The 25,859-nt window shown below is 35.2% G+C and overlaps 1 protein-coding gene across 1 annotated transcript in view; it reads left to right on the top strand.

Moving 5' to 3' along the window:
- The window catches only part of Ranbp21 (exportin-5-like protein Ranbp21), a 425,699-nt gene that overhangs the window by 273,497 nt on the left and 126,343 nt on the right, over nucleotides 1-25,859 (top strand). Inside the window, exon 21 of the mRNA XM_090399635.1 lies at nucleotides 20,555-20,654. Coding sequence (XP_090255761.1) covers nucleotides 20,555-20,654 — 100 coding nt within the window. The remainder of the gene's footprint in view (nucleotides 1-20,554; nucleotides 20,655-25,859) is intronic.

Genomic DNA, 25,859 nt, shown 5'->3' with positions numbered 1-25,859 from the left:
TGTAGATAAACAAATTGATTGTTATCGCAAAATCATGGAGGAGAAAAAAGCTACCACTGTTCACTTTATGTTAGATAAGTTTTTTTATAAAAAATAAATATTTAGATAAGTTTTTATGTAACAAATATGTATGAATAAAATATATAAATACATTTCACCTTAAAAAATAAATGATGTTTAAATTTTTATATTTTGCAGAATTCGTTATAATTATTCCCATTAATTCTTAACATTGAATAATGCGGTTTTGATATATGCGGTGTCCATTGAGGATTAATTAACTGCATATATCAAGGGATACTTGTGTGTGTGCGTGCGTGCAGTAAAACCCCTTTTTTACACTTTTCAGGGGATGGATGGAAAAAATTGTAAATAGCAGGAAATGTAAAAAAACATTTCAAAAAGGCTAAAAGACGATTTACTGCTAGTATGTGAGTCTACATACAAGTTTACAAAATTTAATAACTGAAAATAAATGAATTTACAATTAGTTACATTTATCTATTTTTAAAAAAACTCTTTAATTGTTGATTTTTTTTTATTTTTTTTTTACATAGCGCCAGATTGCTTTGCATTGAGTTCAATGCTTAACCTGTTTTTTACTATCGTGTTCAAGATCTTTTGCTAAATGCACACGTGTTCCAGCATGCCAATCTACACGTCGCAGTATTGCCATCTATGCTTATACCAAAATACATTTTCTGTCTTTTTTCTCCATGTTACTAATATGGATAATCCACCACCGCAACTTGAAAGCAACTTTCACATGCTAAATTACATAGCAGAAACTCTGCAATATCAATTCGAACTGTAGTTGAAAAATCATGGTATCGCTCATCACTGCTACAAGTGTGCAAGTCACCTTGATGGCAGAAACAAAACTACAGCCGAAAGCAATGCCATCTGGGAACAGAAATGCGCAGATTTCTGCAGAAATCGATTCGAAAATCAATATTGCTACCGGATTAAAAAAACGCAAATCACAGGAAATAACGTCCACATCAAGTTGTTAATAGGCCGAAAACAATATATCATAAGAATAGGCCTTAAGACGGGACCAACGGAAAATGACGTAAATGGCTGGAATACATAAATTGCGGGAACGTAAAAACGGGGTTTTACTGTGTGTGTGTGTGTGTGTGTGTGTGTGTGTGTGTGTGTGTATTCTATTGCCGGCCTAATTGGCCAAGGTTAATGTATCCGCTCTCCAGCCAAAAGGCTGCAGGTTTGAATCCCGTCGTGGGTATGGATGTGTGTGATTGTCTGTGAAAATACTAGTAGTGGTGGTCGGCAGTAGATGCTGTTGGTGTAATGATGAAAAGTTGCAGTTCTTTGTGATTGGTGGATTAAGTGGTGGAGACAGAGCTGTAAAGTAGGTGCCCTCCATCGATGAGTCTTTGGACTCCCTGGAAGTGTCATAATAATAATATATATATATATCAAGGCGAATATTCAGGATGTGGTAGGTGTGCGATGCTCATCCACCAAAAGCAATATCACTGATATTATATTTTTGCATTTATTCCCATTAAAGACTCCTAATTGTTTCCAGATTTTGCATGATTTCTAAAAATAAACACAATATGCTAATGTTTCATGAAGAGGACACTTTTCAACACATAAACATTAGTATATTCTGTTTTGGTTTTCTGAGTTTCGTCTGTTTTGTGTGAACTGACGTGGTAGGCAAGTTTTTATATATAATATAGACAAGTTTTTAATATATAATTTTCGATAACTTTATAATCTTTTTTGCCCATATTTACAATGGGAAACAGTATTGTAGTCGAAGGCGGTAAGTCTTGTCCTCCTCTTCTAAAATTTACACCTTTGAGTAATGCAAATATACCAACCAAATCTAGCATTCCCCTTAATTATTGTTTTCTAATATACAGTATCTTAAAACAAACATATCGTCCCCCACTCTGCGTAGATTTGGTTACAATTAATTGATAAATTAGAATATTCAAAGTTATCCTACAATTAATTGCATTGGGCCAAATAAGATGAGCGCTGATGAGCTGTGCACTCTTAAAACTTTCATACAGCAACAAAAATGCAATCATGCTGTCAAACTGACGTGAATTTTGTAGCATGGGTTGCATAAGCCACGACTGCACACCCAGCCGAAATGGGCACACGACGCCACTGATATATATACTGTATAAGTAACACATAGATGCACAGTTGAAAAGTATTTAATTAAGATCATTTCATTCATGTATCAGGTCATTGTCAGTGTAACATAGTTGGAAATTAATTACACTGATGATAATCCGTGATACATAAATTGAAATATTTGTAGTTAATATTACTGAAATATTTTTCATCTCTGTCTACATGTTATTTCTACAGAATGAATAATACAATTATCTGTCTGTGCGTGCGTGTGTGTGTGTCAATTTTATATTTGAGAAGTTGCATCGTTTGTAACATTTTCAGTGAGTGTGGAGTAGTTAAGAAAGAAGGAACTTATTGGTACTTTTGGGAAGTGATAAGAAAAGTGGTTCTAGAGATGAGGCAGAGAAGTCTGGGGAGAGATCATGCACCATGACATGGTTTATGACCAGCACGAAAATTTTGTACTTTTTTGCAAAAAGTGGAAGGCAGGCAAACCATTGATTTGCAATTTGCTGAGTACACATCTATACCAAGCAAATGTCAAAGGTGACTGCACAAGTTTCTTAAGATATTTCCATAGCATATTTTCAGACATGGGTGAGGTAGTCTGAGATCTGCTGCGAATCTAGAATGGTGGAATCTGTATTTGTAGTCATTAACTGAGGACTCCTCAGGTGTTGCAGAAGTTGACTACTACCGACTCGCTTCATTATCCCACTATTTATAATAGGCTTGCTTCTATACTGTGAGACCAATGCCAGTCGAATATAAAATACATAGAGATGACACAGGCTGAGTTAAATTAATATTTCAAAATGTAGCTTTTAAATACAGTTGGACAGTACCATCAGGATCAAATGATATTTGGTTTCTTGATTATTCACAATTCTTGTGATCTTTCTGGTTCTAGATCACAGGACAGCGTGTAATGCATTCTTTCTGGAATGGTAGATCTTATTCAGGAGTGGAAGGAGTACAAGAGGCGTCTTGGTGTTTGTGCCATGGCTCATCAATGTAAGAGCTGTGCAAAACTGTGCTTCATTGACCTTTATAACAGACCAGAAGATATGGCTGCATTTGGCCCTTTCAAAGTTAGATTTGAATTTTTTTAAAGTCATCAGTTGTAGTATACTTCATTGTAGACTGAGAACAAAGCTGGAGTTTGTCTCAAGGCACTTGCAGTATGCTGAATTTGACAACCAGAGCTTGGATTAGTATGCAAGACATTGGAGGAATGAAGAGATTCAGTCATTTCTGCCGAAATGACTGAATCTCTAAATGTCTAAATGACGACTATCTCTAACTGGATTAGAGCAAGGGATTAGTTTAGGAGGATAGGAATAGTAATGTGAATTGGTAGAAATCCCACTCCAGTGCCAAAAGGACCCAAGAGTGGATGAGAAGAGTGAGTGTTCCATAGGAAATTAAAATTGTACAAGGTTATGTCTGAGTTGCTGAGAGTATACAATCTCCCTTGGGTACCTGAAATTGTTTAAAGCAATTGTATGTTTGGCCTCTGGAGTAGTCTTCCAGATTATTTAGTGTTATAAGTGTAAGGCAGAGTTTCCCAGATTTTTCCTATAACGGAACACTTCACAAATCCTGAAATTTTCATGGAACACCTTGGTTACATTTTTGAAAATTTTGGAGACAACTACCATGTTTGAATAAAAACTTTAGTTTAATATAACTAAAATCTACATTGGACGTTTCGACCTTTATGTCAAGGTCATCTTCTGGAGCATACAACTATAACAAGCTACACTACAATCAAACTGGTTTAATTGTAGTGTAGTTTGTATTAGTACACTCATGTATACAGTGTGACATGTTAACAAATATAAAATTACATTTAAATCAGTTATCGATCACTGGACTACTAATGAAATCTTGTAGCATATTGTAGGCCAACATCATTAAATTAATTGGTGCTGATTTTCATTGATATATCCCATTCTGATCACCAAAAATTTATAATATTATAAGTATTTACGAGTGAATGCAGACTTTTTCTGCTGTTTATTTATTTATGCTCATGGCTACATGAAACTGGTAAGTGAAGAGTACAATCACAATTTCCAGCAACAAATGATGAAAATCTTAACATATAAAAGTTCATTACATAAAAGGCACAACCAGCTTTCTAAGTCTTTTTTTTTTTTTTTTAAATAAAGCAAAAGTAACTTGTCATAATCAAGGCAGGGGCAATTATTGTCCTACTGTAACAAGTATGACAAGGCTGCATGTTTTCCCAACACTTCACAACATAAATGTAGCTGTATCCTAGGTTTAATTAGAGAGCAGTTGTGTCCTGTGTGAGAAAACTTGATCCATTAGAGGGGGGGGGGGGGCATTTCACGTTGCATCATCATCTTTTAACATGAGGAGGAGTTCTGCTGATACCATGACGAGGACTATGAGAATAACGTCTTCATGGTGAGACGGGACCGTGATCTTCTGTTTCCTCCATAACCACTGCCACACCAACTACAGGTTAAGATCCAGGCCTGGAAAGCCAATTCAAGGCCTTAACCGTCACCTTATGGATGTCCTGTAGGACATCCATTTGAGGCAACACCATCCTTGTTATTCCGGGCGACAATTGAGCTGACATGGAACTTTTTTATGTTTTGTATTCATCATAATTGTGAGTAGTCCAGGAGGCTTGGAAACCTTTGGATGCCTTGTTTGAGACATTTGCTTCATTTTCCTGTGATTCATCTCTGGGGCTTCTTTTGTCTGAAGCACCAACAATGTACCACACGGCAACACTACTGGCGGCGGCGGGGGGGGGGGGGGGGGCACGGGAAGACTGTCTCAATCCCCCTTTTTCTCCTCTGTGCTGGTAGTTTTTCCCTTCTTTTGTACATCCTGGAGATCACTTTGTAGCTGGAGATGGATGAAACACTATCTGTTGCGTCACAAATACCTTCAATAAGAGATTTCTTAACATCAAAATTAAACATAGTCCCTTGTCTCTTATTCATATTAAAATTTAATATGAATAAGATTGTAGGCTTATTACTTTTAAAAAATTACGGCACTGCAGTTTCGAAACAAGCACTTTTACCCTACAATACGAACTTGTGAAGAAAGTATTCAGTATTACTAGATTTGAGATCCGGATACAGACCACCTTGATATTACTAGATTTGAGAACCAGATACAGACTACCTTGATCTTCAATTTCAGTGGAAAAATTTTCTTTATACTTCCTTGCTGATTGGGCACTGACATCTGCAACACAGATGTTATTTCGTTCAGTTTTGAGAACAGAGGATATGCTACCCATTGTTGTAATCAGCTTGCAGGCAATTTTTATGACCGGTCATAAACAGCGGTATTCCCTTTCCCGAATTACTTCCATGTTTAAAAATACACGGCTTGGTCACTGACATCACAGAACACTTATTCACTTTCTGCGGAGCACAGTTTGGGAAATCCTGGTGTAAGGTATGGTATAATCATAAAATACACCCCAATTCAACATCACAAGAGTTCAAGATTGACACTATCAACATAAGAAGCCTGAATGGCAAAGAAATGGAGCTAGCTGAGGGAAATGGATAAGTACCAGATCAACATAATAGGGGGTGGCTGAAACCAAAAAGACAAAAACTGGTGACATCTTTTTGAGCAATAAATACAAAATTTTATATTCTGGCAATGACAATCAAGGAAAAGGAGTAGCCATAGTATTCAACACTAAATATGAGGCTAATTTCCTTGAATGACAGGCAGTCTCGGGTAGAGTGATGTGGGCAAATATGAGAATGAGGAACTGGACAATGAGACTTATTTGTGCCTATGGTCCCAAATTTGAATTTGGAAGTGATCACCATTTAGTCTTGAGTAGAATAAAATTGAATTTTATATTGAATAGAAGAACATGCAAGAAAGTTTTAAAGCGAATAAAAGTTGAGCAGCTCTCAGATGTGAACTGTAGACTAATATACACAAACATTATTCAAGAAAAAATGAAAGAGCTTGAGAATATGAATGAAATCTTGGAGATTCAGTGGCAAGCCCTGGAGAAAACACTGATGATTCAGCCAGAGAGGCATGTGGTGAGGTTGTCTGCAAAGATAGAAAAATCAGAACTCCATGGTGGACACAGGAAGTTAAAGAGGCAGTGAAGAAAAAGAAGAAAGCATATCAAAAATTCCTGGTAAATAAGTTAGCTTGTGCTCTTAGAGAATACAGAGATAAATGTGAGAAAGCTAAACACTGTGTAAAACTAGCTAAACAAAAGTCATGGGAAGACTTTGGCAAGAATATAGAAAATAAATATCAAGAAGGTGGCAAAATATTCTGGAGGTTGTTGAAGAAGCTTAGGAATGGAGGAAAGAGTGCTGTAAAGGAATTAGAGATGATAAAGGTGACATGAAAACTGGAGGAAAAGATATCCTTGAAGTATGGAGTAATTACTTCGGAAAATTGCTAAATGAAACAATCAGTGACAGCACAGTGGTAAAAAACACTCAACAAGGATGCAGTCAGGAATACATGTCCATAGTTGAACTAGAAAAAGCCATCAAAGGCCTGAAATGCGGAAAGGCAACAGAAGTAGATGATATTCGACCAGAAATGCTGAAGTATGGTGGTATAAGAGTCTTACAGTGGCTGCACTGCATAGTTCAGAAATCCTGGACAGAGGGAGCAGAGCTCTTCTAGTACCATATGTAAAAAGGGAAATAAAACTGAATGTGAGAATTACAAAGGTATTTCTCTACTGAGTGTTCTTGCAAGTATACTTGAGAAACGATTGAGAAGGATTGTGGAAGAAAAGCTTGGTGAAGAACAAGCTGGATTCAGGACAAATAGAGGCTGTCAGTATGAGATCTTCACTTTTTGACAGATAGTTAAGAAATCATGGAAATATAACAAAGGTCTGTATTTAACTTTGTAGATCTGGAAAAGACATATGACAAGGTGCCAAGAAAAAAGCTATTCCAAATGCTACAGTCATATGGTGTCAATAGCGCATTATGTCAAGCCATACTAAGTCTTTATTTGATTTGTAAGTCAGCAGCTAGAATTGAAGGAAGTACAGAAGATGGTTTAATGTTAAATCTGGTGTCAGACAAGAATATACATTATCCCCTCTGTTATTCATTATCTATATGGATCACATTATGAAGGAAAGTGGTATTAAACCTGATATCAAAATTGGAGATGTTAATGTCATCTCTTTGCTTTATGCGGATGATGTTATACTTCTAAATAAATCCTCTACATCTGCAAGATTCCCTGATAATAAAGATATAAAGGTCAGCAGTAACAAGTCAAAGATAATGATAATAGGCAGAAACATTGAAAATATCAACTGCATTGTGAACAGAGAACCTATAGAACGAGTAAAACATTTCAGCTACTTAGGCACGATTTTTTAGAAGATGGTAAATTAAATATGGAAATAGACAACAGAAATAATAAAGCTGGTATGTAGGAAGTCTATTCAATAAATTTATATGGAATTAGAAAGAAATTAGTCTGAACACTAAATTAGCTGTATACAACTAATTTAGTGTTAAAACTGGTTTGAACAGTGTTCAAACCAGTTTTAACTTTTGGATCTGAGAGCTGGGTCAGAAGTAAAATACTTGACCAAAGACTAGAGACCACAGATATATGAGTCCTGAGAAAGATTATAGGCGTGAACAGATGGCATCAATGGTAATATCATATTAAAAACGAGGATATTAGGAAAGAACTTGACATTGTCAGCATCCAGGAATGTGTTAGCAGAACTAATCTCAGGTGATATGGTCACTTAAACAGAATGGGTGAGGAAAGATTAGCCAAACAAGTGTTTTCTGCCAAGTTGGCAGGAAAAAGACCCAAAGGAAGTCCAAGATATAGGTGGATTGATACAGTAAAAAGTGCCTTAGAAGATAGAAATATAAGATCTGATAATGTTGGAGTCTTGACAGGTAACAGACTTATTTGGAGGAAAATTGTAGATAGGAAGTTAATAATGATGTAAATTTTTCATGTAGTACTATCATATCCTGTACACCCCTTTGAAGGTACATGGCAGGAATTTGATGATGATGATGCACTAGAGGTTTATGATCTTTTATGGGTGGGAATTGCATTAAAATAAATAAATGAATAAAAACTTGGAAGAAGACCTGGTTTAGAAAATAGGTGAATGGAGACGGTTGTTGGATATTATGGTTGATAAATTTCAAGAATACAATCTCAAAATTGTATTAGCATACACAAAAGTCCACTTATTCAAAATAAGTGGGAAAAAAGTATGACATCCTTAGTGTTTATTAGTCACATAATCAGCCTCTTTAAGTTATTAACTTTTCATCAAAAAGACCACGAAGAATCTATTAGCATCCTTAGCCTCAGCCAGAATTTTGCAATGATATCAAAGTTCCTTGCATAGAAAATTAAGTCTAGTCATTTCTCTCTATAGGAGACATTTAAAACTCAATGAGGACCCTACATTATGATGTTTTACTATTATTCATATGGATAGAACTAGAATTTAACCCTGAAAGAATCAGCCAAACATCTATCATTGAAACAATAATACATGTAACCAGTGCTTTTTTTCTGAAAAAAAATGGTGCCTATACTCACCATGAAGATGCTATTACAGCGACTTCCACACTTTTAACATATTATCCTCCGATATATCCTCATTGTCTCTAGATTGCTTCTTGCTTTTGGTGTCAACTGCAGAAGGACGACTTTGAGCAGCCATGAGTCCACATATTTGCTAGGGTTGAACTGAGTGAGAGGAGGGCCAACTATCCTGATGAACATCAGTGCCAAAGTTGTCCGTACAAGCAGAGATGACCTAGATGAAGTTACTATAAGATTCATCTGAGAGAAACCCCTTTCACATTCACTGGAAGATATTGCAATTGTGTCCAAAGTGTGCTTTACAGGAAGTAGTATGTCCGGGACTTTATTTTCTTGAAGATATTCACGGAAATCATGAACTGCTTCCCTTTCATTTAAGCGAAATTTGCATACTAACTTTCTCATTTCAGCTTCACCAAATGTCAGATGCTTCCCAGGATTTTCTGGCCAATACTTGGAATCTAAAATCTTAGCACATTCAGGCAAATCAATATCATCTCCTTCAAGCAGATGCTTTCCAACAGCTTCTTTCAGGCTTTTATAGAAAGCAGATGAACTTATTACAGGACTGTGTGTTTCATTTTTGTGGAGCTCAATCCCTTTGAACTTCATGCTCTTCTGACTTCGAAGAGAAATAGTGTAGTACAGACCAGGATTTTCAATTCTTTCTTCAAAATGTTGAACTGTATTCTTTATCTTCCTGTCTGCTTTGTACAAGTCAGTATTGAGTTCAATTCATTCAAAGTTCTTGCCAAACTGCAGAAACAGTGCAAAAGATACAACCCAGCGAGTGATTAAAATTCTGCCAATTTTAAGAAGTTGAAGTTCTAGAGTCGCTGCACATTCTTGCAGTTACCTAGCATTCTTAGGTGAAGCATGATAAGTCACATAAAGTTTGTCCACGAAACTCTTAAAGCAATTTCTGCTTCTTCAGCCTTCCTTTTTTTACCCATTGGCATAAGTAACTACTTATTTTACTCATTTTGAACAATTATTGCACTGATTTAACTTAAATTACTTCAAAACTTACGTGAACACCTGCCTGTTGCAGAGTGAATATAGAACTGATAAACTGATATTGGAAGCAATCGGAAGTGAACAGAATTTCTTGTTTCCGGTTGCATACCAACCCATGAAACAGGAAAGCAAGGTACCAACTTACGAGTAATCAAAACTGAAAATTCAATTCGTGAACACAGTATCATTTACCAGAATATTTATAATACATACATTTTACTGTCATTAAATTGCAAATTTTTAAAAACTTAAGAAAAAAGGTGGCTGTACGCAGTACCATTGCGTACCGCCTGAAAAAAGCACTGCATGTGACAAGCTGTATTGTCCACATGTTCTGGGTGTTTTTACATGAAAAGGCTTGAATTTGTTAGCAATTTCTTTTGGCCAGGAAGTGACTTTTTTTTTTTTTTTTCAGTAATTTGCAAACTTTATTCTTTTGCAAGTTAGGATCACCTCTATGATTTGGTATGTAGATTGATCTTGTAAAAGTTTGTACATTTTGCTTTCATATTCTGTTAGATTCATAACCACAGTGGTATTATCTTTGTCTGCTTTAGTTATTACAATATTATTATTACTGTAAAGCATTGATTTCTTTCTTTGGCATATTGTTTTTGGGAGGTTTGGATTGGATTAACATGTTGGCTACATCCAAGCAAATATTATTGGTTATAACTGGAGACAGGTTGTATATTCTTCGTTCAATGGAAGCCATTATTTTCACTTTTGGAACTTGCCTAGGTGTAATGGCAAAGTTATGTCCTTGACTTAACACATAGACAGCTTCATCTGTTAGGACTACTGATTTACAACAACATGATCTTGTTGTAATTGCGATCATTCCTTAGTACTATGATGGTTTTGAATTTGTTGAATTCTTTATCTGCCATTATGCCAGAGATGCTGATAAGGATAGCCCAGCATTCTGGGTTTAAAATATCCCACAGTTCGTCATGTAGTGCATTGAAACTGTTTTTGTGCTCTAATACCAACAAAATAAATTAACAAGTTAAATAAATATTAATCCTTTTCTTATTAAACTGTGTTGTGAATTAATATCATTAAATAAATTGACACGAACTGTCAACAAATAAGCCTCTCTACTCATTGAAGTTGGAATTATCTCAAACCACTTGTAATATGGAGATTTTTTTTCTTCGACTGCCTTAGCACGCTTGTTTTAACCATTTTAACTATGCCTTAAATCAGTGGTTCTTAACCGGTGTTCCCCGGAACACTTGTGTTCCGCGAACTGGTTACAAATGTTCTACTAGTGGAAAATGTCACATGACATGGTTCTGAATTTAATTGGCTACTCTGAATAAAAATGTCAAGGGAATTATTTCTGTTATAACAGAACAATTAACAATATTGGAAGAAAAGATTTCAAGTTACTTTCTTTCCTTAAATACACGCAATTATGACTGGATACAAAATCCATTTGGCACAGTTAATACATCGAGTTGTGAATTTTCGTTACAAGAAGAACAATTAGTTACCTTGTCAACTGATCGTACTCTAAAAATGAAATTCTGTGGAATAACTCTTGAAGAATTTTGTATTTTTGTCCAAACTGAATACTCAGCTCTCTCCACAAGAGCACTACAAATTTTGTTACAGGTTTTCAACATCATGTTTGTGTGAGCTTGGTTTTTTAATATTAACCCATATAAATATAGACAAAGAGATGAGGGTAGCTATATCATATATTAGACCTGATATTGCTGAAACCTGCAAAAGCTGATAAGCTCAAGTATTGCATTAAAATAAGTTCCATTTTTATAAAAGGCAAGTCTATGCATATGTTTATTGTTAGTTTTATGACCCTGATGCTTTTGGTGTTCCCCAAATTTTTTTTATAATCAAAAGTGTTCCATGACTTTGAAAAGGTTAAGATCCACTGCCTTGATAGTAGACAGGAATTTTGAATGGGATGGGAATGAAGACATTCTTCCAGAAGGATAATTTCAGGAACTTTATCTGATGATATGTTGAATCAGAAGATAGATTGGAAACAATAGTCTGATCATGGAAAGGCATAGTAGAAAAGATCAAGACTGTTAGGAGAGTGAAGAGGATTATTTGGTATTCTGTTTAGTAGATGGATGATTTGCATTATATCATTGCTGACAGCAAGTACTTTGCATCTCCTCAAGCTTTAATCAGAGGAATTGGAAAGGGAAGCCACTTGGAGTTGTAGACATAAAGTCACCTATGAAGATTCTTCATTATTTTGATAGTTAGGCTACAGAAATCGAGCTTCGGGAATATTAAGTCAGAGTTATTTTTAAAAGCTGGATACTGATAAAGACAGAAAATGAATGTATCTGAAAGAGAAAGCGAAACCTTAAGTTAAGGACGATCAAAAACAGAGGATTTTAAGTTAGATGCTCAGTTGCATGGAATATTAGCACAACTGCAATCCTTGTGACAGAAGGAATTATGTGAAATGTTAATTTGGACTTGAGATTTTACAGTGATGTTTATTGTTGGTATTTGTGGTTTGGTCAGAAACAAGACATCGGGTCTGGATGTCTAAGTTGTGATGTACATCATTTATATTTGTGTTCATGTCCCAAAATCGTAGTGAAGAGCATGTGGAAATGAGTTTTTTGTTGTTGTTATTTGAGTATGGTATCTTTTATTTGCAGCACTGCTGTGATTATTTGTTTTTCTTTTTTTGTGGTTGATTTTGGTGGATAGTTGCTTAGAGAATGTAGACATGAATTGAGAAATGAAAGCCTCTTGGACATGTTGCCCATCTGTATATATATATATATATGTAGAAAGTATTTTTACCTTGGGTATAAATATGTTAAAGATACCAAGCAATTTTAAACCTGGTTTTACTCCATTTCCCAAGTAAGCAAACAGACTAAAAGTCAAGTTTGCGCCTGCAGTTGATGCAAGTCTAACTGATCCCACAGGTAGTGCAGGACCAGGGCAACTCGTGGCAAAGGTGGAACAAGCTCCGATCACTAATCTTAATATTTACCCTTAATGCCAAAACACATCTCCAAGAAGGGGATGTGTGATCTTTTGTATTAAAGGCAAGGGGCCACTACCCAGGCGCAAACTTGACTTTTAGTCTGTTTGCTTACTTGGGAAATGGAGTAAAACCAGGTTTAAAATTGCTTGGTATCTTTAACATATTTATACCCAAGGTAAAAATACTTTCTACATTTATATCTCCTCCAGAGATTTTTATTTAATAAGGTTAAAACACCTTATGGTAACTTGTTTTGGCGAAATACTTACAAGCTCTGTATTACTAAATCTTGGTATTTCTAAGCCTAGCTCCCACTGACGAGACCTCAATAAAGGTCGAAACCTGTCTGGGTAGTGGCCCCTTGCCTTTAATACAAAACATCACACATCCCCTTCTTGGAGATGTGTTTTGGCATTAAGGGTAAATATTAAGATTAGTGATCGGAGCTTGTTCCACCTTGGCACGAGTTGCCCTGGTCCTGCACTACCTGTGGGATCAGTTAGACTTGCATCAATTGCAGGCGCAAACTTGACTTTTAGTCTGTTTGCTTACTTGGGAAATGGAGTAAAACCAGGTTTAAAATTGCTTGGTATCTTTAACATATATATATATATATATATATACATGGAGAGAGAGAGATTATGCAATCTCCTTGCCATAATCGACCAAACCTTGCCGACAAAGGTTGGTCGATTGGTAGAGCCTCTGCTACTAATGGCTCAGTTAAGTAAGTTTGAGCGCGGTTAGTAGTTGGAAGGGGACCAATTGTTCGATGCTGTTGGCACACTCTCCCTCGATGAGTCTTTGGACTCATTGAGTGTCAAATAATAATAATAATAATAATATAATGCCACCACCACCACCACACACACACACACACACACACACACACACCTCTTTTCAGATCCTTCCCTCCCTCTTCCCAGGCATGGTCAGAAGAGTATATTAGGATTATTCACCTACTGATCATGAAGTTTCCTGATGCTTTACCACCAGATTCAGTTCCATGCACTGTCTGTTCAGTATTTATTTTATAGCTGACTGTGAGTCATCTCACACCCAGCCACAAAATAAATACTTCAAGTTGGCGAGACTGCAGAAATTACTCATCAGGTGTTGTTTCATTATGATGGTTCTATCAAACTATATTTCCAAGAATGAAACTCCGTGCCAATTCATGACACTGAGCCAATAGCAGATCAGGATTCGATTTGAAGTGGCTCACTTGACAGCTTGTTTCTTTCTCCCAGCTTTAAAATAATGTTGATAAGTTTTTTTTTTTATATATATGGCAAAAATAATGGAGATTGTCATGATGATGATGATGTTTCGCTTTATCATTGTTATGGTCCAGTAGACCAGTGAGAATTACTTTGTGCTGCTCTTTGGGAAAAAAGGAAAAGCATTTTTTTTTTACAGAAGGAAGCCTAAGTTATCAATTCCTTGACTACACTCATCTCCCTTTTGGAATTCCTAAGTGTAGTTGTGATTCACAAGGCAGAAATAGACATAATTGGGCATTGACTACAGGCAGTCCCCATACATAAAAGTTATATTCCACAAGCTTTATGTAACTCAAATTTTACATAAGTTGGGTTTAATTAATTCCTTCTCCCATTAATCACATCCTATTGCTTACGTTTTCATAGCACATGTATTCGGTACATTAACCTGTTTTAAAGCTTATATCTGTTCGTTTCAGTCACATAACACAAATTGGATTTCAATATTTAATTATTAATACAAAACAATATAATTATAGGTGGGAGATGAATTTCATTGCCCAGTGTGAGACTACTACCCTGCTTATTGATGGCCTGAAGCAGAAAGTTCCATTTTTGGTCTCTAGAGAATTTCTGGTCTATGGCAAAAATAAAAATAAAAAATTAAATTTTAAAAAAAAATGTAACATTGATAAAATAGAGAAAAAAAAATCCTTAGCCAACCTACAGAGTACAAAATATACTATAGGTTTGCAAAGAACCTTTCATGGGTGGGAGCAACATAAAATATATATATATATATATGACTTGTAGTGTTGACTCGGAATTGGGATATGTTCATGCTTTTTATATACTGACTGAGATCCGAGAATTAGAATAAATAATGAAATTTATTAAAATACGCAACATGTTTCATCGGGGTGGCCGACTTCTTCGGGTGTGATAGAACATACAAAGCCAATAAAAAAAACACTGTAAAGAAACATTGAGTCACTATAAAACCATAAATTTTAGAATCGACTGTAAACTACAGTTATTTTGAACTGGCGCTACAGTCCGTGTTAAAGTTCTATTGCTAGAAACCTGTGCACATGTGATTTCACGAGTGCGCCAATATCTGACAGCAGAGCTAAAAGAGTCAGGCAAATTATAGCTGAGGTTACTGTTTAAATGAAGAGGGTCCATGACAATCTCTTTAGACTCGATTATGTGGCATTCTACCTCGTCGAGGTTTGAAGTTGTTGTCCAGTTTATCTCATGTTGGCGGCCTTCATTATTTGTGTTAGCCGAAAACAGGACATGGCTTGAGAGGGCACTAGCTCTGGTTCTTTTGTAAGCGCTTTCTCTTTGGTGTTCCTCGAGACGTAGGAGGATGGACTTTTCCGTTTGGCCATAGTATTGTTAAATTGTGAATGAAGATATTTGATGTTAATCTCTTACTCGTAAATTATTATTCATATAATTACTTTGAGTTTGTTTATTATTGTTTAATTATTTAATCTGGAATATGTATTAGTACTGAAAGGACTCTGTATTATAATGTCACTCAATTTATTTTATTTATTCCTATGTTAATGTTGTAAGAAGCTGTGCGTATATATTATAAGAATTTGTATTTATCATATTTAAATGTATGTTATGTAAACTATGGATTATTTCCTTATTTGTTATTTCTGAAAGAGAATGTAAATATGTGGAATTCTGCTGATATGATTTTATGTAATTCTTCTGATTGAATTTGATTAGTAAAGAAGGAGAAACGGAGTTGTTTTTCGTTAATGCGTACTTAGAACGTGAATGGCTATGATATGGAGAGAAGTCTGTAGATGTAAGTTGAACTGGCTAGAACCAGATTTTGGCGGGAAGAATAAATGCCGTTATTTGGAAAATGAAAGTAAACAAGGGGAGAAAGCTTAGGGACAGTGAAGAGACTGGTCATGTATAATGAAGGGCGAGTTGAGATATGCCGAAAAATCGACAAGACCGGGAATAAATAGGCATTAAAAACTACCTCTATGAAATTTTGATATTATGATAGATTCCTAATGATTAGAGGAAGAAAGTTGCAGAGCTGAAGTCAATACATAGTGGAAGATAAGGAATTAGTACATGACGTAAATCTAATGTGTCAAGACTTATGTAGCTTTGCGTTTAATATTTCAGTTAACATAGTGAAGATTTCTTTGAATTGTGTTTCTTCACGGTAATTAGTTAACAGGAATTTTGAAAATGTGCCTAAGTGAATTCAATGTGCTGAAGTTGTAACCCAGTAAGACTTATCCTTTTACATCCAGTGTGAAGCAAATGAAAGTTAATTCCGCCCAATATATCTTAACCCTACCTGTGGCCTTTAACTATAAATAGTCGGAAGAATGAAGCACTAAAGTGTTTACCCCTTGAATTAATAACTGCCTTGTGATTCAATTAAGTGTTTATAGACTAGAAGTGAATTAGAGAACCGCAACTATAAAAATATTTATTGTGAATTCTGGAACTTTGAATTGCGAGAACTATTTTCTATTAATTGGCAGATTATAGAGAACATTCAACTCAGTTCTAATGCATTGATACCTAATGCATTGTATCTATTCTAAGCACTAGAACTAAATTGATGTGTAGATGACATGATTTGTCTCATAGAATAGAGACAGGTTGTGATAGAAATACTTGTGTAATGAGAGACAGGTTGTGATAGAAATACTTGTGTAATGAATAATAAGATCTAAGATTTTTCGCTTTAATCTTTAAACCTAACTGAATAGCTACCTGTATCTGAGAGATATTTTGGATTTGTTCAATTGCATTATCTTGTTTAGAAAATTATACTTAGATGTACATGTTATATAACCCTGCATTAAATGTTTTGTTTTATTAAATTTAATTTGATGTTTGCCTGATTTTCTTTCATCTGCACTGCTCATAAAAATTTATCGAACCTAGTGGAAGCCTTAAATGATAATATTAACTTCGGCCTGTAGAAAAGTGAGATTGCAAATGTCAGTTGATGATTGATTCCTCTATATTATATAGACTAATCTGAATATAAGGTGGCACAGGATCATATAAATTTCTTTATATTCGGATCAGTATCAATCAACATCTGACAAATAAAAAAACAGAATTTATAGAAGTAAGGATAAGTTCAACTAACCAACATAAATGGATCAGACTGCAAGATAGGATGACACAACAGTATGGTTTCCCGCAGTCACATGTGATTTTGTACACACCTGGGAATTGTAGATGGTTGTGAGCGTGTTTCTGATTGCTTAAACTTAATCTCAGTTTGGGAAGTGTATAGAAGCACGTTTTTATGTTAAACTTTCTTAAAATTCTACTCAGTTTCTTGGAGAGCGTGCTGATGTATGGCAGGGAGATATAGCCTTTCGGGTCGTCCTGTATTTCTATGTTGTTTTGTTGACGGTGGTATAGTTGTTTATTGATACTTTCTGAAGCATAGGCATTGTTTTTGAAGGTCCTTTTAAGATGTTGTAGCTCATCTTTTAGTTCCTCTTCATCTGACAGTACAGATATAGCACAATGCGCTAGAGTTGAGATGATACCCATCTTCTGTGCCGGATAGTAGCTCTCTTTATAAACATTCCGACGCAAGAAGTTCTCCATATTTTAAATAACAAGATTTCAAAGATGTTTTTTTTCTACTATCTCATTGTGTTAACTCTGGCTACTTTGAATTTGAAGGTAAACTTACAAACAGGATAAAGGATTAGCAATGGGCAGCCCCCTCTCTCCAATACTAGCGAATATCTTTTTTGAAGACTTTGAACAAAAAGCAATCTCCTCTTCTACTTTTAAGCCAAACATTTGGCTTAGATATGTGGATGACATTTTCCTTATCTGGGAACATGGTATTGAGAATCTTCACACTTTTCTCAATCACTTAAACAACTTCCCCATCAAGACATCAAATTAACCATGGAGATGGAAGAAAATCAATTTTTTATGTTTCCTGGATGTTAAACTTATTAAAACACCTGAGTCCATAAAAATCTCCATCTTTAGAAAACACACACACAGACAGATAAGATCTGCCCTCACATCACTATCCGGAACAGAAGATGGATATCATCTCAACTCTAGCACATTGTGCTAGATCTATACTGTCAGATGAAGAGGAACTAAAAAATGAGCTACAACATCTTAAAAGGACCTTCAAAAACAATGGCTACTCTTCAAAAAGTATCAATAAACAACTATACCACCGTCAACAAAACAACGTAGAAACATAGGAAGACCCCAAAGGCTATATCTCCTTGCCATATATCAGCACTCTCCAAGAAACTGAGTAGAATTTAAGAAAGTTTAACATAAAAACGTACTTCTCTACTCTTCCCAAACTAAGATCAAGTTTAAGCAATCACAAACAAGCTCACAACCATCTACAATTCCCAGGTGTGTACAAAATCACGTGACTGCAGGAAACCATACTATGGCCAAATGGAAAAGTCCATCCTCCTACATCTCGAGAAACACCAAAGAGACATCGCTTACAAAAGAACTAGAGCTAGTGCCCTCTTAAGCCATGTCCTGTTTTGGGTTAACACAAAGAATGAAGGCCGCCAACATGAGATAAACTGGACAACAACTTCAAACCTGCACATATGCCACGATGAGGTAGAATGCCACATAATCGCATCTAAAGAGATCATCATGGACCCTCTTCATTTAAACAGTAACCTCAGCTATAATTTGCCCGACTCTTTTAGCTCTGCTGTCAGATATTGGCACACTCGTGAAATCACATGCGCACAGGCTTCTAGCAATAGAACTTTAACACGGACTGTAGCTCCAGTTCAAAATAACTGTAGTTTATAGTCGATTTATAAATTATGGCTTTATAGTGACTCAATGTTTCTTTACCATGTTTTTTATTGGCTTTCTGTGTTCTATCACTCCTGAAGACGTCGGCCACCCTGATGAAACATGTTGCGTATTTTAATAAATTTCATTATTTATTCTAATTCTCAGATCTAAGTCAGTATATAAAAAGAATGAATATATATATATATATATATATATATATATAGGATAAATAATATGAGAAAATAGAAAAATTTTAAATGTTTAATATTTGGCAGTTCAACCTTGCTTATGAAATTATCAAGAGATGGCTTTATTTCTTTTCTTCATAAATCTCATGATAATGCATCATCGGTTTCTATTTGGTCTTTTAAGAACTGTGAGGCATTAGAATCTGTCCGAATACTAAAAATGTGCAGTACTAAAACACTAAAAATATACTCTTTCTTTTAAGGTTAAATGGCGATCAGCATTCATATTTACGAATTTAGGGACACAAAACGCATGTTGAAATGATTATTTTACTTATTATTAATAAAATAACACTTGATGTTTCGACCCCTGTATTGAGGTCATCATCAGAAAGATACATGTGTATAGGAAACCAAGCTACATGCTCTTGCACTCTATAAAGGTAAATTAAATCTATGCTGTTAATTAATCATTTTCTTCGCCTGACCTCTAGTAAAAAAATAATAATAATAAATAAATTAAAAATAGTAATAAATAAAATAAATAAAAAAACTGCAATAAACTCTGCTAAAATCCTCCTGTACTAAGATTCTTCTGGATTTGTACAGTTCAGATTGTTATACTACGATTTTCTTCTTGACTTTTACAGTTTAAGTTGCTAATGAATATTGGGGGGGGGGGGGGGGGGGCACTTCAACGAGTCTTCTTGTATTGAGATTTTTCTTTGGCTTGTTCTGGTTGCTATATAGGTTGCAAGTGGGTCCTCCACATTCTTGGAATGGTTAGACCATCATTTCTCTTCAGATTTGGATTATGTTTATAGCATATAGCAAATAAGAATATAGCATATGCCACATGAACTGTCTGCCTTACAGAATATCACCATTAGGTGGCATGCAAATAATGTAGGCAAGTTAAGTAACTTTTTATAATTCACCATTTATCTAGCCCTTTCACAATAATTTAGGTAAGTCGAGTTTACAGAAGTCAGGGACGGCCTGTACATATTTTGTGAAGTTAGTATAACAAAAGTGCACAGCAACAAGTATTTACAGAATTTCAGAGTATAATAAATTTAGTTTAATCCTTTATCCTTAAACTTTCAACATCAATTCAGAATTTCAGAGGTATAATGTACAAGTCATAATTTGTTTTGATACACCTAGTGACCCTTGTATTTCACTATACATATAATTAAAATAGAACTTCATTTAGCACGTTAACTGCCGCAATACTAATTTTTTTTTTCATCTTCACAGGCCACTGGGAATAATAAGTTAACCTGTGAAACAGATTCGTATCACATGACTCTAGCAGAAAGTGTATGTGTGAGGCACACTTGTTGCACATGGCAGTCAAACTGTTAAATGAATTTTGTATTTCATTTTAGTTATAGATCTGCATAGCATATACATAGTTATCACAGATATTACTTCAATAACTCCTTTATTTTCTTTATCTCCTTTAATCTTTGTGTTGAAACAGATAAATATTGAAAGACATTCCTTCAAAATGATTATAGCAGATGGTTGTGAGTATACTTTACTTTTATGTTGGAAATAAGTCATTTTAAATGCTTTATTTGCAGATCTTTTACAGCAGTGGATTCTTTTATGTCACATGTTGGACTAGACAGGCCTCCAGTAGAGCCAAGCAGTGAAGACACTGAGGGCATAAATCGATCTCAGGTATGATATGTAAATTTAACAGAGATTCTTGGTGTGATAGTCTTCTACTTCAAAACCATATTTTTTTCTTTTATTTTAATTGTGTAAAACCTTCATAGGCATTTCAGAAATATTACCTACCAGTGGTGTTGACATTTTTAAGCATGTGTTGTCATACAACCCAGTCCACTTAATCCATGTACATATAGACATTTAAGAAAAAGCAAGTTCCCCCCCCCCCCCCTTAGTAATTTGGCATTTTCCTAAAATCGTGATTACTCCTATGAGTTATCATGGTTCAGATCACTTTTTCTTCCAAATTTCTTGCTAAGCATAGATGTTTCAATTGTCCAAATTTCTTGTTAAGCATAGATGTTTCACTTCTGGTTGTTCCTCCATGGCAATAATTCATGCAAATGGAATTCATTTAAATTAATTTTGTATCTCATTATGCCCCTGTTTTCTGACTGGTATAAGTTCTGTTATGACTGTATGAAATGCCAGGCTGCAGAAGCAAGGCTTTTATCTTTATTTAAGTGCAGTATTTAAATTTGGTGATCATTTCAGCATTTTATGGTTCAAACTGTATTTTCAGGAACGAAACCCCAATTCATGACACTGAGCCAGTGGTAAATTAGGGTTTAGTTTGTGATGGCTCACTTAATGACATCTTTCCTGGAATCATTTGGGTTATAAGAACAATGGTGGACTGTATTCTTTTGTTTTAGAACCACAAGAAAGAACTTACTAGTAGCAAAATGATGATGTAACTTTTTTTCTTATATTCTCGTATGTTCTTTCTTGTGGTTATATCATTTGCTTTTATATCCTTTTGTTCTAAGTGTTTATCAGAACTTGAACTTTGAAATTGGAAGTGATCACTATTTAGTCTTGAGCAGGATAAAATTGAATTTCATATTGAAAAGGATAACATGTAAGAAAGTTTTAAAGTGAATAAAAGTTGAGCAGCTCTCAGATGTGAACTGTAGACTAAAATACACAAAGATTATTGAAGAAAAAATTAAAGAGTTTGAGACCAGGAACCAAACCTTGGAGATTCAGTGGCAAACTATGAAGAAAACGTTGATTGATTCTGAAAGAGGCATGTGGTGAGGTTGTCTGCTAGGATAAAAAAATCAGAACTCCCTGGTGGACACAGGAAGTTAAAGAGGCAGTGAAGGAAAAGAAGAAAGCATATCAAAAGTTCCTGGCAAATAAGTCAGGTTGTGCTCTTAGAGAATACAGAGACAAATGCAAGAATGCTAAACACTGTGTAAAACTAGCTAAACAAAAGTCATGGGAGGACTTTGGCAAGAATATAGAAAATAAATATCAAGAAGGTGGCAAAATATTCTGGAGGTTGTTGAAGAAGCTTAGGAATGGAGGAAAGAGTGCTGTAAAAGAAGTTAAAGATGATAAAGGTGACATGAAAACGGGAGAAAAAGATATCCTTGAAGTATGGAGTAATTACTTTGAAAAACTTCTAAATGAAACAAGCAGTGATGACAGCATAGTGGTAAAAAACACTGACCAGGCATGCAGTTAGGAATACATATCCATACTTGAAGTAGAAATCCATTGAAATGTGGAAAGGCAGCAGGATTAGATGATATTCGACCAGAAATGCTGAAATATGGTGGTGTGAGAGTCTTACAGTGGCTGCACTGCATAGTTCAGAAGGCCTGGACAGAGGGACGAATTCCTGATGATTGGAGTAGAGCTCTCATAGTATACCCATATATAAAAAGAGAAATAAAACTGAATGTGAGAATTACAGAGGTATTTCCCTACTAAGTGTTCCTGGCAAGATCTATGCAAGTATATTTGAGAAACGATTGAGAAGAATTGTGGAAGAACAAGCTGGATTCAGGCCAAATAGAGGCTGTCAGGATCAGATCTTCACTTTACGACAAATAGTCGAGAAAGCATGGGAATATAACAAAGATCTGTATTTAAGTTTTGTCGATTTGGAAAAGGCATATGACAAGGTGCCAAGAGAGAAGCTATTCAGTACGTTACAGTTATATGGTGTCAATGGGGCATTATATCAAGCAATACTTTGTCTTTATTTGAGTTGTAAGTCAGCAGTTAGAATTGAAGGAAGTACAGGAAGATGGTTTAATGTTAAATCTGGTGTGAGACAAGGATGTACATTATCGTCTGTTATTCATTATCTATATGGATCACATTATGAAGGAAAGTGGTATTAAACATGATATCAAAATTGGAGATGTTAATGTCAGCTCTTTGCTTTATGCGGATGATGTTATACTTCTAAATAAATCCGCTACAAGTCTGCAAGATTCTCTGACTAAATTGAATAACTGTTGTAATAGATATGGTATGAAGGTCAGTAATAAAAAGACAAAGACAATGAAAATAGGCAGAATCATTGAAAATGTCAACTGTGTTCTGAATGGAGAACCTGTGGAACAAGTAAAATATTTCAGCTACTTAGGCACGATTTTTAGTGAAGATGGTAAATTGAATATAGAAATAGACAACAGAATCAGCAAAACTGGTATGGCGGGAAGTCAATTGAATAAATTCATATGGAATAAGAGAGAAATTAGTTGGAACACTAAATTAGCTGTATACAAGACAGTGTTCAAACCAGTTTTAACTTATGGATCTGAGAGATGGGTCAGAAGTAAAATACTTGACCAAAGACTAGAGACAGCAGATGTGAGAGTCCTGAGAAATATTAGAGGCATGAACAGATGGCATCAATGGCAATATCATATTAAAAACGAGGATATTAGGAAAGACCTTGACATTGTCAGCATCCAGGAATGCGTTAGCAGAGCTAATCTTAGGTGGTACGGTCACTTAAATAGAATGGGAGAGAAAAGATTAGCAAAACAAGTGTTCTCTACCAGGTTGGCAGTAAAACGACCCAGAGGAAGACCAAAATATAGGTGGATTGACACGGTACAAAGTGCCTTAGACAACAGAAATATAAAATCTGATAATGTTGGAGTCTTGACAAGTAACAGACTGATTTGGAGGAAAATTGTAGATAGGAAGTTAGTAATGATGTAATTTTTTCATGTAGTACTATCATATCCTGTATACCCCCTTGAGGGTACATGGCAGGAATTTGATGATGATGGTTTATCAGAACTTTCTAGACTTCTCTCGTAATTGTATTTCCTAACTTAATATCTAAAGATTGGCTGGCTTTTGTACAATAGTATAAAGTTTCATCTTGTAGCAGTGATCACAATTTTCTTATTACGGTGCTTAAGTTTCTATATCAGCTACATTCTTTATCAATCTCTCTGATGCTTAGCATCATCAGCAATAACCAGATTCCCCACTAATGACCTTCCCCAGCATCAGTAATATAGTTAAGCAACAATAGCCCAAGTATCTCTCTCTCTCTCGTATACCACTGGTCTGATCACTTCCATCCTCCTAGACTCAGCACCACCACACATCATTTCTAATACCTGTCAATTAGCCACTTTTCATGTCACAAGTTTATTTGTCAAACTCATCCTTTGAGTTTGTATAACAACCTCCAGTATGGAATCCTGTCAAATGCCTGGCAAATCTACAACTATTGTGGTATGTTGCAGAATTAATAGCTCAACTAATTCTTGTGTTTCAGACACACCTTTCTACCATCTGTACTCACTATCATCATTCTTCCTTTTACTTATTTCATAGTAATAAAATTCTCTTGCATTTCTTTTGGTCTCTTCATCTAACTTCTTTTCTTAATCCAGTTTCACCTTCCTTATTGTGGCTGTGACTCTCCTGCTTTTTATAATGCTATAGGCTCTTCATCACTTTCTTCGTGATATTTGATCCACAGTATTCTCTTTTATGCAATTCATTCTTTAAAATGCTATTTATCCATTTAATTCCCCATGCAATTCTTCCATCTCTGGGGGATGCAGTCAGTTATAGCCTTTAGGCACTATTGATTTCTCTACTCTGCAGTTTCTCATGTCATCACATGAGAAAAACTCAAACTGTCTTCTCTGTTTATTATAATCACTTGCTATGTGGTTCCAAATATACCCCTTCTTAGCCAAAGCTCATACATCGTCACCTTCTAAAACTCCATGAACACTCTCACCAGTTGTAAGTACAACTTATTTATAGACAAAATTCTCAGATGCTATTACTAGATTTGAATATTCTTGTACTGTGAGTTCCATATTTGCAAGTGAACAAATAATAATCTCTGTCAGCTGTGTGTGATGATTTCAAAATATAACATTGTGAAATGGTGATATAAAGAAATTAGCCAAATCATTAAACAAGCAGCATGCAAGACTGTACAGAGCCATGTGTAATTTATTGATTAATCTGAGAGTTGGGTTAAGAAATAATACAACTGATTAAACAATAGAGAATATAGATATGAGAGTTGTGAAATGGCATCAATGGCAGAATTATATTAAAAAATTAAGGTATTTGGAACAAACTTAACATTGCTAGCATTTAAGGTGGTTTGATCGCTTAAACAAAATAAGAGGAGAAAGATTAGTAAAACAGATGGTTCAATGCCAAGATGGCAGGAAAATGCATAAAGGAAGACCAAGATCTAGACGAATTGATGCAGTCAGAAGTGCTAGAAAACAGAAATGAAAGTTCTGACAGTATTTGAGTGTTAACAAATGATAGATTAATTTGGAGCACAATTATTGACAGATTAGTAATAATGTGAATATAATCGTATAGAACATCACATCCCTCCAGGGATAAATATCAATCTTCTGATCATTTTAATAGCAATTTAAAGCAATAGCTTGAGTCCTTGTGTGTATGGGGGGGGAGAGAATAGCTGGTCCTCATTGCTCACAATCATGAAATTTGCTTCCTGTGATGTATTTTTAGTATCATTTAATCAAATAAGCCGACACTGGGCAATGAAATTCACCATAGTGAATTTCATTGCCCAGTGTGAGACCACCACTGTGGAAGATGTTCCGTGCTTGGTCTGTAGAGGAAGGTTTCCAAACTATCTAATCTTATATGCTCTAATGGTTTACTACCTGTGGGATTCACTTATCTATTTTTTATTCTATAGATCTGTTTACTAAGTGTAGTTTATTTTTTATGTGTTCACCACCCACGAAAGGTTATTAGTAAACTTGCAGTACATAGTTAACTCTTACTATGGCAATTCAAGAATATTTTAACCCAACACAGTATGAATGCACAGTGAATCCAACAAATTTAAATGCTTCCTTTTTTGACATAAAAAATCAC

This window comes from Typopeltis vanoorti, chromosome 10 (assembly GCF_054136105.1).
Source record: "Typopeltis vanoorti isolate ZY-2024b chromosome 10, IOZ_Tvanoo_1.0, whole genome shotgun sequence".
Lineage (NCBI taxonomy): Eukaryota > Metazoa > Arthropoda > Arachnida > Uropygi > Thelyphonidae > Typopeltis > Typopeltis vanoorti.
Note: the sequence above shows the minus strand (reverse complement) of the source record. Positions and strands in the feature narration are given on the sequence as shown.